Source organism: Zootoca vivipara, chromosome 5 (genome assembly GCF_965207765.1).
Source record: "Zootoca vivipara chromosome 5, rZooViv2.hap1.1, whole genome shotgun sequence".
In the NCBI taxonomy this organism is placed as follows: Eukaryota; Metazoa; Chordata; class Lepidosauria; order Squamata; family Lacertidae; genus Zootoca; species Zootoca vivipara.
The window spans coordinates 39825122-39838801 of NC_142588.1; the positions used below are offsets into that span (position 1 = coordinate 39825122).

Genomic DNA, 13680 nt, shown 5'->3' on the forward strand with positions numbered 1-13680 from the left:
ATGACCCAAGGCTTTAGAACACTTGCTTTGAGAGTCAGTTCCTCATCTGCAATATGGAAATAATTATAAACAATTGAATCCTTAGAGGATTGCCTCCAAACTGAATTAGTAGCGCTTGGCAGTAGGTAGAGCAAGGTCTACTTTGAGAGACGGGAGTCAGAAATTCCTGGTCTCAGAAATGCATGGCTTTTGCATCTCGTTCTAGTTGGTGGATCTTGGGGTTCTAGTTCCTACAAGCCTAAGGTCTTCCCTCTCCTGACGTAAAGTGTGTTGTATACTAGAATGTTAAATAGAAACACACTTATTTGGAAGTAGGTTTGCATTAATAAGTCACAGTGGTTTCAGAGTAAACATGGATGCACTGCAGGTTCAGTGAATGGCAATTTATCCATCCACCCAGTAACATTTCACGACAAAAAATAAAGTAATAACATCTCCATAATGTCTTCTAAGGCACGATTGTCTCTTTATTACAAAGGTTGGCAGAACAGACATTATTCCTAGAAAACTGCAACAAAGCAAACCTATAAACATCCTAAATGATTCTCTCTCTGGATGACGGAAGGATGAGCAGCACTAAATTTCTGTTCCAGCGAGCACTCGCCACACCTCAAGTTTCTCAAATCCAGGCAAAAACCAAACAGTTACTTGCCTGAGAAAACAAATTGTACACAATTTTAACACCTTCTGACTCAATGCCATCCAGAGGAAAAAAAAATATAACCAAAGCATATGAAGCACAAAGGCGCTCATCATAGCAGACTCCATCATTGCCATGAGCTAAGCTCCACATCATTTGCATAAGACAGCTTCTTAGTATGTAAAAGATACATAACTATGTTAATTAGTTTCAATTTAAAAAAATCCAACTGCTGGAAAGGTCGCACCAAAAACCTTACTACAGATATTTGATTACTACTTTTGATTGCTTTTTTCCCTATGTGGTCCAAGTGCAACAGATGCCATCATGACAAACATCTGATAGGATAGATGAGAAATTGCCTTTCCCTGGTTAGGTTTAATTATTATTATTATTATTATTATAGGTTTGTAGCCCTGAAAGCAAAGCACTGTATGCTTACATATTATGCAGAATCACAAAAACTTATTGCATGAGACTCGGTATCCACTGCAAATTTTCCACATCTTGAACCTGCTGTAGTGCCCTGGGTAAGCCAGGAAGCCCCCAATTCAAATCTTACCAATGTTTGCTGCAATACCAAACATACTTATTAGCGAGCACACACCACTGAACAGAGCGGTGCATGCATCTAGGTAAAGCTTGCCATGGGCTGTACTGTAAATGGCTTTAGGCCGGTCACCATTTCAACATCAGCATCATTCCAAACCAGCAGCAGTGGTCTACTTTGCAGGGCTGTGGTGCAGTTGACTTTACTAAACATACACCAAATTCTCCCAAAACTACTCCTCAAAGTGTTATATAAAATGCTCGGTGCTATTCAATGTCCCGGCTACATTTGGCACCAAGGGCTGCTTTTAAGAAGATATTTAACACAGATTTGCTGGGCTCTCTCCCTTTTCACAGGCACAGCGGCGACGACAGGCAAGAACAGCGATGGATGTGTGGCGATGTGGTGCGACCGTGTTAGAGACATTTCTTAACGTTTGGAGGGAGGCTGCAGTGAGCACACCAGGCAAACACCTTCCAAGCCACCCGTCACACCTGGCGCATGGGGGGGGGGGGGGAGCTCGGAGTTCTGATTCGCCAAATCTCTTCGCCTCCACCCCCACCCCCCACTGCGAAACCGGCTCCCCTGCGTTTCGTTCCAAGCCCAGCTGACGACTTCTCCGCCACCTGCGCGAGAGCGGCTGGGGCTCCCTCCCCTCCTCTTCCATGGCGCTCTCCATGCAAAGGGAAATGCCGTTTCCGCCTCTGACACCCCCTCCCGCCCCCGGCGGCAGCCAGCCAAAGCGAGCAGAGGCGACTGTGGGGCAGGAGACACCTCCTTTCCTCTCTCACACCCCCTCGCAACCAGGGAAGAGGGCTCCTTCTCCGTCGCCCAGGAGAGCCTCGGGGGCAGCCGGTGCCCCTCTGCGGCGGAGAGGAGGCGCCTGCCCGCCCGCTCCATGCCCTGGCGCAGCTCGGGACTGGGCGTGGAGGAACCGAGGAAGCAGCCCGCCTGCCCTGCTGCGTGCAAAGCCCCGGTGGCTCAGAGGCAAACCACACGCACGCACGCAAGCAAGCAGCAAGCACACCCGCCGCCGGGACTGGCATGCCTGGAGAATGAGCAGCAGCAGCAAGGCAGCTCCGCCGGCCGCTGGCCTCGTGCCCTGCTGCCTTACCTCCGGGGAACTCGGCCAGCTCGGCTCCTGCAGGCGCGCCGGCTCCTCATGCCCTCCTCGCAGCGTCGCTGGCAGACTGAGGCGGAGGCGAGCGGGGGACGCCCTGGCATTCGCCCTGCCGCGGCTGGAGGGACCCCGCTGTCGGCCAAGCAGGAAATTTCCTGCGTTCCCTCTCCTCGCCTGCCTGCCTGCCAGCCAGCCGCTCTGCGCGCAGCTGAGGCGGCGCAAGCCGAGCGCGGGAGCCGCCTGCTGCCCGACAAGGAAAACTGCAGCTGCAGATCCTGATGGGAGCGGGAAACAGGGGCCTTTTCGTCACTCTGGAGACACGAGGCGGGAATCCCCCCCCCGAATAAAAACCAAGGGGTAGTGGCGGCTGCTGTGGTTTACCTGGCGCAAAAGAGGACACGGCCCCTATACTTTCATTGGTGGGCAGGATAGATGCTGAAATGAAGTGAAGGAATTCTGTCCCACTTTGCTTGTGGTCACTACTTCATGTGTACAACGCCATACAGAAATTTAAAGGACATTACTTTCCCTCAGGAATTCCGGGAGCTGGCGCTTTTGGGGAGATATCATGTGCATTTTAATGTATGGTGTACGCAGCCTGCGACTTCACGTGTGATGTCCTCATTTTAAAAAGTTGGGAATGGTATGGGATTGACGGTGTGTGACTCGCCTTGAAGCAGAAAGTAATGCACTTGTAGCCGGGAACCCACATGCTAAAGATGGAGGGCATGAATAAGAGAGGAGGAGGAGGCAGAGACTGTAAAGGCAGAAACTGTAAAGAAAGATGGGGAGATTAAGGACAAAGGTCCACAATTAAATAAAACTACGTGTTTTGCTGCATCTCCTGTAACATTGGGCTTGCTTTGCACAGCTCCAAATTCTCCATGCAGGAATTTGTAAGGAGCAAATATATAGTATGTGACAAGTGTAGATGTGGAATTTCTGCTGTAGGTACCTGTAAGGTAAAGGGATCCCTGACCATTAGGTCCAGTAGCGGATGACTGGGGTTGCGGCGCTCATCTCGTTTTACTGGCCGAGGGAGACGGTGTACAGCTTCCGGGTCATGTGGCCAGCATGACAAAGCCGCTTCTGGCGAACCAGAATAGCACACAGAAACACCGTTTACCTTCCCGCCAGAGTGGTACCTATTTATCTACTTGCACTTTGATGAGCTTTCGAACTGCTAGGTTGGCAGGAGCAGAGACCAAGCAACAGGAGCTCACCCCGTCGTGGGGATTCGAACCGCTGACTTTCTAATCAGCAAGCCCTAGGCTCAGTGGTTTAACCCACAGCGCCACCCACGTCCCATAGGTACCTGTGAGGGGGCCTCAATTTCCCACTCTGTGTTGATCAACCAAAAAATGTGAGGGTACAATTGACACCACATTAGGGAAAACCTTTTACTAGATTGTAAACAGCTCAGAAGTGCCTTCTAAAAATACAGTTTAAGCTTATAAATTTTGTGGTCAAATATTATGCTATGTTTTGTACATACTGGATACTAGGCCTGGGGAACTTTTTCAGCCCGAGGGCCACATTCCCTTCCAAGCAACTTTCGAAGGGCCACGTGGCATTAGTGGGTTGTGCCAGAGGCAAAAGTTGGTGGATCAATGAATGAAAAATTTCCTTTGCGCAATAGGCTAGTTTCTGTATCCTCCTGAATGTATCCGCCATTCAGACACAGCAGGAAGCATTATCATAGTTCAAGGACACACTCTGGAGGCCTAGAGGACCACATTGACACACACACACACACACACACACACCCCAGGGTTTCCCCACCCTTACCACTTTATTCCTACCAGTGGAAATGGTGTATGGAATTTAGTAGCTGGCTAAAAGCCACTGAATGCTAGATGCTGGAGGACAGCAATAGGGTAGAACTGTTGACTTGACACCCTACTTGTGGTCTTTCCCAGACTCTTCTGGTTGGCCAGTAGAGGAAACAGATTGCTGAACCAGATGGAACCTTGGCGTGATCCAACAGGATTCCTCTTATGTTGAGATGAATTTGACTCCTCCACCTCTCAGGCCTGCCAGTGCAGTATCAACTATCAAAATTTCAAATTGTTTAAGGATGCAAATAACCCTGTGCTCATGATACACCAGACCTTTGGGATCATTCATATGGGTATGTTGACAGCCATTTAAAAAGTGTTTGGTATAAGCCCAACCTTTCAGAAGCCTATTTTAATATATTCCAAGTTCGTGCCTTAATCCTGTATAATCACTTATCATCCCTTTCAAATCTGGCTCGTCCTGGAGTACACCCCATAGATAAGGTTTAAAGCAATCCTGTGTAAAATCCTGCTTCCTCATATATCTCCACCTCAAACTTTAGCAGAACTTTGCTAAATGTATGAAGCATCTGCATAGTGAAGGATATTGGGGAGGGGGGGAGAGATATGTGCTTTTAAGGCACGTTGGAAAAGGAAGCTCCATCTGAACTATGAAGTATAAGTAAAATAGTGCATTTGGTGCTGTATTCAATGCTAATCCTACTCAGAGTAGACCCATTGAAATTAATGGACATGATTCACTTAGGCTCATTAATTTTAATGGGTATAATTTAGTTGGATACAACCCATAGTATGTCATGAACCAAACTTCCACCCTTCAACTACTACTGGACAGGGAGGAATAGTTGAGAAACCAGGAGCTGCCTTTGTGACCGAAATAAAAACTTTTCTTCCATATTCAGTGTGTCAGTAACAGAGCAAGCCTATACATGTCTACTCAGAAGCAAGTTCCATTGATGTCAATAGAATTTACTCCCCAACAAGTGGATAAAAGGAATACAGTATTGGAAAGGCTTTTAATTTTAGAGGACATGCATACATTTGTGGATTAGACACAAGAGTCTGCCTATTCCTTACAGGTATAATCATTTGCAAATAATGTTACTTAATTTGAAGCATTTTTCATATTTAAGCAATTTTAAAATGACACTGCTGAATATGTTCAAGAAAATCAGCACATTTTGTCTATTAGTGTATTAAATGTACAGGCTATATATCCGCTGGTTTAAAAATAAACACCATATTTATAGCATCCAAGAAAATGGTGTCTGTAAATCTGGTTGCTTCTGCAAAATGTATATTCTTTTCCTGCTCAAATATTGCTAAAGAGGTAGGGAAGTACTGAGAACTATTGATCGGCTATCCTATTTAGATATAGGATATTGAATTATTGCTATATCCTACTTCTGAGGCCTAATTTGTAATTAATATTGACTACAGGTAAAGCCCCAGTGCTTACCAAGCATCTCAGACCACTCCTGTGCTTTCTTAGCATATCAGCAGTTAGTGGCCTTCCCCACGGTGTTGGCAGGTTCCCAAATGTTGAATTTTATTTTGTTTATCTTATACAGATATATATGTACTGTGTTTTTTTCACCACGGCAAGATGACTGGGGTTCCCCAGGCAGCCTCTCATCCAAACTCTGCACTAGACCGTGACTTATTTAGCTTCAGCAACATGGTTGCATCATGTGGCCTCAGGCTATACCCTGATGCAGAAGTTTCTAAGTCCTATTTTGCTGGTTCTCCATGTTTAAAGTTTATGGAGTGCAGAAGCAGAGGGCATTTAAAGATGCAATTTTCCAACCTACATGATGCAGTTGTGCAGCCTCCAGCGTACTACCATCTGTCCTGCAATCAATTTATCAAGCCTTTTCTATGCACAGACTTGTCCCCTTTAGGTTTGAATAACATTTGAATAACATTGCTGAACCTTGCATTCACCTCAGACTTAAAAGATGATGCTGTTCCTCAAGGAAGATTTTGCAAGGAATGATTTTTTTCTCCTTCTGTGCATATAGTAAGAACATAAATAGAGCTTAATACAGGGGTCGGCAACCTGCAGCCCATGGGCAGCAAGCGGCCCACAGGAGCAGTTTAACGAGCTGTCCCCAAACCAAGCCACCCGCTTGGCGACTCCCCACGCGCTGCGCCTAACCAGCACGGCGCACAAACTCACTTCCACAGTGCCAGAAATCGCGTCTGCGCATGCCCAGACGCAAGAAATCGCATGCACGTGATCTGGCCCATGGAAAGATCGCTGCGGGACTTGACCAGCCCAGGCAGGTAAAACCTTGCCGACCCCTGGCTTAATAGATCACTGCCCTGCCCCTGCAGATCAACAATTGGGGAGGGGGGTCCGGATTTTACTTCTTGAAATATGGCAACCCTAGTGTGTACACACTTCACTTTTCCAAGGATTACTGTTGTTGTTGGCATCTGTGGATTATGGTAGTAAAATTAATATGAGCCTTTAATAGCAGATAGAGCTAAAACAGGAAGTGAGAAAGTACGCCACTCTTCCAGCTTCCTCCTTTAGCTCTATTTACTTTTCAGGGAAGAAAAAGGTAGACAGCCTCACCACCTCATGACCAATGGGGCAGGAGTGTTCAGAGGTTTTGTGGGCCCCAGAGGAAGACCTCATGCATGCCATTACCACTACAGGTGTTTCATCGTATACCTGGTGGGGTGCAGTTACAAACAATGGTCAAGCTTACAAGTTGTTGTATACAGTACACACATCCAAATACTGAACTGTAGTCTGAGATCCTGGTGCATGGACAATTTGGAGCAGAAGAACAAAAAAAGGGGTGAAGGGTGGGGGCCGATGCTAGAGCTGAGCACGCTTGCAGCAATACACAGAACTAGCAGTTACACAAGGAATGATCACACTTCTCCCACAAAATCTTCAATCCTACTGTAGGCTTGAAAATCTTGGGACCTCTGTGTGTGTTATGGTTAACACCTGACAGCATGTCTGGCAACAACAGACATTGAGACCTACATCTTTCTGTGACACAAACTGGAAAGTGTCCAATTCATCCCCAGCAGTATTTTTCAAGGCATTCAGAAAACAGTTTTTCATGTGCAATGAGTCATGGACAGAATATGGGTTGGAGCTTTAATGACTTTTTATTGTGATGGTTGTGGGAGGAACTGAATAAACCATTTGTTGCCATGCCAGTAAAATTTTGCCGTGCCAATAAAATCTATGCAAGGTATTCCTTCCTATCCATATGTATAATATCAACACCCACACATATCCTGTGAGTAGTTGTATTTATTATGCATGTATGAAATTCTTGACTGCATCATTGGAATGCAGCAGTATTATAGTACTTAGCATTATACTTTGCAATAAATATTCCAGAATATTTGGTTACTATCAGATAAGCTGTTTGTTTGTTCTCAACACTAAGACAGGAACCCCCAAACTTCGGCCCTCCAGATGTTTTGGACTACAATTCCCATCTTCCCCGACCACTGGTCCTGTTAGCTTGGGATCATGGGAGTTGTAGGCCAAAACATCTGGAGGGCTGCAGTTTGGGGATGCTGGTCCAAGACTATGAGCTGCAATCCAGTAAGTCTGTGGTTCAAATCTTGCCTTAGCCATGGAGTCACCAGATGGCCTTAGGCCATAGCTGCCAAGTTATCCCTTTTTTAAAGGGATTTTCCCTTATGCTGAATAGGCTTCCTCGCGAGAAAAGGGAAAACTTGGCAGCTATGCCTTAGGCAAGCCACAGTATATCAGTCTCAACCCCTATCTGGAATATGGAGCTAATAAAAGCCCTGTTCCCAGTATCGCCATGTGCACTGCCTCATTTACTTGACCTTTAATCATTTAGTGGGAACATCTGAATGGGTCTTTTAACCAAAGGGAGGAATCTACTTGCATTCAACTGATCACAGTTAGAATTTGATTGCAGACCTTCATGCTCATCACATGAAGGTCCAGAGGGGAAGATGACAGCACTGGTGACATGCGTGAAGATGTGGAGGGCAAGGATGGTGCATGCAACCTAGGCCACAGTTTACAGCTTGAGCTTCATGTGCTCTTCTGAATACCTGAAGGCTTGTGTGATTGAAGTGAACATGTCTGGGTTTTGTTTGAAATCTTGGAAGCGAAGACTCAAGTATGACGCAAGTACTCTTTGATGAGAGAACTCCAGCATAGATTTAACATAGCAAAACAAGCAGCAAAGAAAATCATTGAAACATAGGCTACAAAAGCTTTAAAATATTCCATTTCCTGTGAACTCCAAGGTACCTCACTTACCTAGCACAAAGATAGGCCACACGTTTAGTAAGTTATAATTGTTCTACTTACAAATTCTCCTTAGATCATATTCATGTACTTTTCCATACAGCAGGTTGAAAAAGTTGCACAGCACAGACAGCAAAAAGTTGCTTGGTAACAAAACAATAAAAGATCCTCAACTATTGGTACAGGAAAACACAACCTTCAGACTCCATTCTTGTCTGAAACAAAAGAGGCTGGTTAAAGCCATGCAGCTGGAGGGAGCAGCTCAGGGTTCCTCATGCATCAAATCTGCATGTACACTGAGTACTGCAAAGGGTTTGGTTGCCTATTTTCTCCCAAGGTGAGGGAAAGTGATATGGATTAAGCCTGGCAGGACAGCTTACTCTATTGCTTTAACCCCCTTCATATATTAATTAGCCTCAAGCATGTTGGTTATATGAAGCTGGTTACCCTACAGTTTTTACATTTTAAATAGCAGCTCTGGGGTGTGTGTAATAGAATTAAAACCAACTGCCAGCTATTTGTTGCTGAAAGGAGGCTGCTATTTTCTCCAATGGAAACTTTTATCCCAGGACGTGTAATGCTACTTTGTAAGCAAACGAGTTAAAGGATGACGGGAGTTGTCACAGCTCTGCAGTCCCTGTCCTGACTGGGCTCCCCTATGGATGCTGGTTCAACTTTTAAAACTAGTCATATTAATTGCAATCACACAATTGACAACTAGTTAATAACTGACCTAGCTTTCATGGTTGATTTCAGTAGGTTTTAAAACTTGTCTAATGCTATGGTCAATTAGTATTGCGTAGACAGGTGGAGTCCCCCAAACCCCAGGCGACACCCTGAGCAGAATAATGACGCAAGACAACGTGCTATGGGATTCAAATTGGCCACAACTTTATTAAGATTCAGACGTAGGGAAACCTTGGCTCAGGCACTGGGTGCTATCCTCCCCAGTCCCCAGTCGGGGTTCTGGGAGGCTTTGGGGTTATCCAGAATGTATGGGGGGTTGGGCTGGCTCTGGAGAACATATGTTCAAGCAGAGAGAGCCCGCCCCCCCATTCGCCGCCGCTGGAAGGAGGAAGCGATGACACCTCTTGGCATGGTCAATGCTTCACCCCATAACCCAATCTTGTCCCTGCAAAGGGGGTGAGGTCTCCGCCTCATGCCCCCCTCTCTAGGAAGATCGCCAAAAGAATTCCGCCCAAGGCTTGAAACTGCCAAAGTTGTGACGTATTGCTATGGGAAAGGCAAAACCTGCCAATGCAGGAAAATTCCTTTCCAGCCCTTCAACAGCGACCTTGACGTAGCAGCGCCTGTGTACCTGTGGGAAAAGGTTAACCTGCAAAAGAAACTTCAATGAGGGTGTGAAGGGTGGGAGCCAACTGCTGGTTGGAGGTAAGATTCAAATTCTATTGTGTGAGCTGAAAAGTCCCTCCCCTTACCTGGCCAGTCCCCTGGCAACACCTCCCCAGGCAGGATTGGACGATAAGCTGGGGTAGGCGGAGACCCCTGGCATCCTGTCTGGGAAGGCGGTGCCAGCCCCGAACTACCAGGGAGTCGCTTCATGGGATCAGGGGGCTGCGTGTGACCACGCAAAGGTCGCCCCCCCCCCCTGTTTGATGTGTGGAGCGGTCATTGTGCAATTTCACTTACAGAGTATGAAGAAAGGCTTTAAAAGAGAGAGAGAGAGAGAGAGAGAGAGAGAGAGAGAGAGAGAGAGAGAGAGAGAGAGAGAGAGAGAGAGAGAGAGAGAGAGAGAGTGTCTATATTAGTTTGAATCAGCATGTGAAATTACGTGACTTATTTACTATTGTTCTGAAACTTGAAATACCACAAAAATGCTTACAAAGGAGAAAAGGTTTGGGATTGTCACGCTGGAGAGTTAGTTTCACCTGCTGCACAATTCTGGCGATTTTCATACTTAAACTGAGGGGCTAATCTCTCCCCTGCCCCCTTCTCAACAGGATCCTAATAAATTCTTGGAACAATTCATTAATTCAATTGATTCCTGCTGTGTCATCTGATGGTCGGGCTAAACATATATCAGTTTTCTCATTTAGCATAGCAGTTCGCTTTTATTCCTTTGAATAACCAAGACATTAAAATGATAGGTCAATTCCACCCCCATGTGTGAAAATTTCTAACTTTCAGCAGACTTACATTGTGACTCTATTCAGAACAGAAAAGCAGGCATGCCGACAGCAAAAAAAGGGGTTTATTCTGCTTTTCACCTGTAAGTAGTTATTTGCAGTAATTATAGTGGATGGCAATAGGATAAATCCACTAAAGTAATAATGAAACAAAGAGACTCAACTGTACTTTTCAAAGCCTATATCAAATACTATTGCTCCAAGAAGCATGTATTTTATTCTTCATGAAAAGCAGATCAAAAAAACAACAGCTGCAGTATAAAGGAAATAGTTTGATGCTATGACCAGATCTCATTTCTTGATTCAGACGTTTATATTAGACTCAAAAACATCAAAACCTGCATCATTATAATCCAAACTTTCCATTAAAACACATTATTTTCTCTTTTTTTGAAATTGGAGTTATACAAATATTCATGTACCTCTACTTTTAATATTTGTTGGATTTCCAAAACTAGGAGGGACACAATAGATGGACAAGTATATTGAAACACAGAATGGGTTTTAATGGAGATAGGCTACGATACCATCCTCTTACCACTGGGAACCATGCTTAGCTTAAAAAAAATATGCATAAAAGCTAGAGTTTTAAAAAAGTAAAAGAGAATCTCTCTGAATACTGATAGCACAGTCTTATACATGTCTAATAAAAAATGTAAGCCCCATTGAGTTCAATGGGGTTAGCCTCCAGGAAACTCTGTATAGGATTCCAGCCCAAGTTGTACACCCAGATTACTTGCACAGAGGGGGCTCTCTTTTCCAAGAGATGCAACCTACCTCACAGCCACCAGCGCTGAGATGCTTTCAGAGTACCGACAGCAGGTAAACTATACACTAAATCAACTCCAGTTCAATACTGACTTGACGTAAACTGGCAGTTTGCACAAGCCCTACGATGCAAACTTAGACGAGTGCGGAAAGACAAAGAACGGAAAAGCTCAATTCTGAGTAGTTCCTGAAGCAAATGGAACAGACAAGAGAAATGGTACCTGGCTCAAAACATACATAATAATTCCAAGTGTTAAATTTTATGAAAAGTGTAAGGTGAAAAGAGAGTGAAAAATAACTCCCTTTGGCATTTTCACATAATGTGAAAAATAGCCTTTAGACAAAGAGGTGCGTGTGAAAATGCATGCAGAGCTCTACATTTTCTGACCTGACATTGTACCTGACATGATGTTTAGACTAGGGGTTGTGCTGCTGCTCACATTGCTTGCCAACTCCACCTATCTGCCCCCTGCCAAACTCCCTACCCCACTGCCAAACCCTCTCCCTTTACACCTCACCAAAAACCAACCCATGGCTATGTGAACTACAACATCATGATGTCCTTCCAATTTTATTATATGCTAAGAAATACATTTATTTTAAAATTAATTTTCTCATTAACTTATATGCCCCATAGCTCCCACAATTCCTTGCAATATGGAGGCACTCCTTCTTAATGTTCCACCCTTTCAGCCCCACATTCAAGTACAGTAACCACTAGCAGGGCCGTCTTAAGCATGCCAGACCCCCTGGTGCGGCGGATCCCTCCGGCGCTCCCCCGCTCCGTTTTCCGGCGTGCGGGCACCGCGTGCAGCTGCACTGCGCCACCCAGCCTGCTGTAGGGCCGGCCCTGAGCCAGGGGGCGCTGCCCGCCCCCGGTTGCGACGCCCCAGGCGCACGCACCTCCAGAGAGCGGCCTGAAACTGCTGAACAGCGGAGGCGCCCCTGGGGCAGCCTCAGCAGCGCCTGTCAGCGGGCGCAGCGGCGCCCCGCGCCACCAGAGGCGGGCCTAGAGCCGGCCCTGACCACTAGAGAATGCCCAATGGACATAGCAATGGACATAAGTAGAGCTCCACCTGCCTGCTTGCTTTCTAACTTAGAGCCAGCCCATGGGGTGTCGCCGCCTGATGACTTCCTCTTCTTTAGTCTCAGTGGCTCCATCTGTCATTGACTCTGCCTCCACCTCCTGTTAGTCACCTTACAAGTCCTAATGGACAGCAGCCAAATGAAAAGATTTGTCTCAATCACCCTTTAGCCACTATTTATATCTTTCAGAAAGGGACCCAGGTGGCGCTGTGGTTAAACCACTGAGCCTAGGGCTTGCTGATCAGAAGGTTGGCGGTTCGAATCCCTGTGACGGGGTGAGCTCCCGTTGCTTGGTCCCAGCTCCTGCCAACCTAGCAGTTCGAAAGCACGTCAAAATGCAAGTAGATAAATAGGAACCGCTACAGCGGGAAGGTAAACGGCGTTTCCATGTGCTGCTCTGGTTTGCCAGAAGTGGCTTAGTCATGCTGGCCACATGACCTGGAAGCTATACGCCGGCTCCCTCGGCCAATAATGCGAGATGAGCGCGCAACCCCAGAGTCGGTCATGACTGGACCTAATGGTCAGGGGTCCCTTTACCCTTTACCTTTATATCTTTCAGAATATGAGAATGACTTATTGGGGCCATAAGCAAACTAAGCCTCCTAGAGCAGTGATGGCCAAACTCGGCCCTCCAGCTGTTTTGGACTACAACTCCCATCATCCCTAGCTAACAGGACCAGTGGTTAGGGATGATGGGAATTCTAGTCCCAAAACAGCTGGAGGGCTGAGTTTGTCCATCACTGTCCTAGAGCAAGATTCTGACCTTAGTTTGGTCAGAATCGAGTATATACTTCCAGAGTTAATGCTAAATACATTACTTCTGATAAATGAGCCACCATAGTTGCTAGAGAGCCATAGGAAGTTGTGTCCTGGGCTTTTTAGGCTCGTCTACCCATGTACTATCTGAAACCAGAGGGGTGCATTGGTTGCCATATGTGAAACATATTGGCATTATTTTCAGCTTTCCTACCCCACTAGTAAGCCAAACTTTGGCTTAGCTCAGTAACGTATGCAGTGAAAAGGACCAGGAAGGAGCAAAACAGCTACAAGGTCTTCTCCGGGAGCCCACTATGGCATGATCTGGATAAGCCATAGTTTACCATGCTGAGCAAGCCAGGTATCTCCCTCACCATGTGGGAAGAAAGCTCTGACCAAAGGCAAGTCACCATTGTGACATTTACACATTTATAACAACAGCATGAATTGGCCCTAACCATTTGCTATTCCTTCTTCATGTTTTCAGAAAGCAAACACAAACTAGACCAGGCATCCCCAAACTTCGGCCCTCCAGATGTTTTGGACTACA

The 13680-nt window shown here is 46.0% G+C and overlaps 1 protein-coding gene across 4 annotated transcripts in view; it reads right to left on the reverse strand.

Annotated features, from left to right (window-relative positions):
- PTPRE (protein tyrosine phosphatase receptor type E) overlaps positions 1-2487 on the reverse strand; it is a 100018-nt gene extending 97531 nt beyond the window's left edge. For all 4 annotated transcript variants that reach the window (XM_088670427.1, XM_060274826.2, XM_060274827.2 and 1 more), the window contains exon 1: positions 2305-2487. In XM_088670427.1, the coding sequence (XP_088526553.1) occupies positions 2305-2414 (110 nt within the window). In that variant the 5' untranslated portion in view covers positions 2415-2487. The remainder of the gene's footprint in view (positions 1-2304) is intronic.
- Between the last annotated feature and the right edge of the window lie 11193 nt (positions 2488-13680).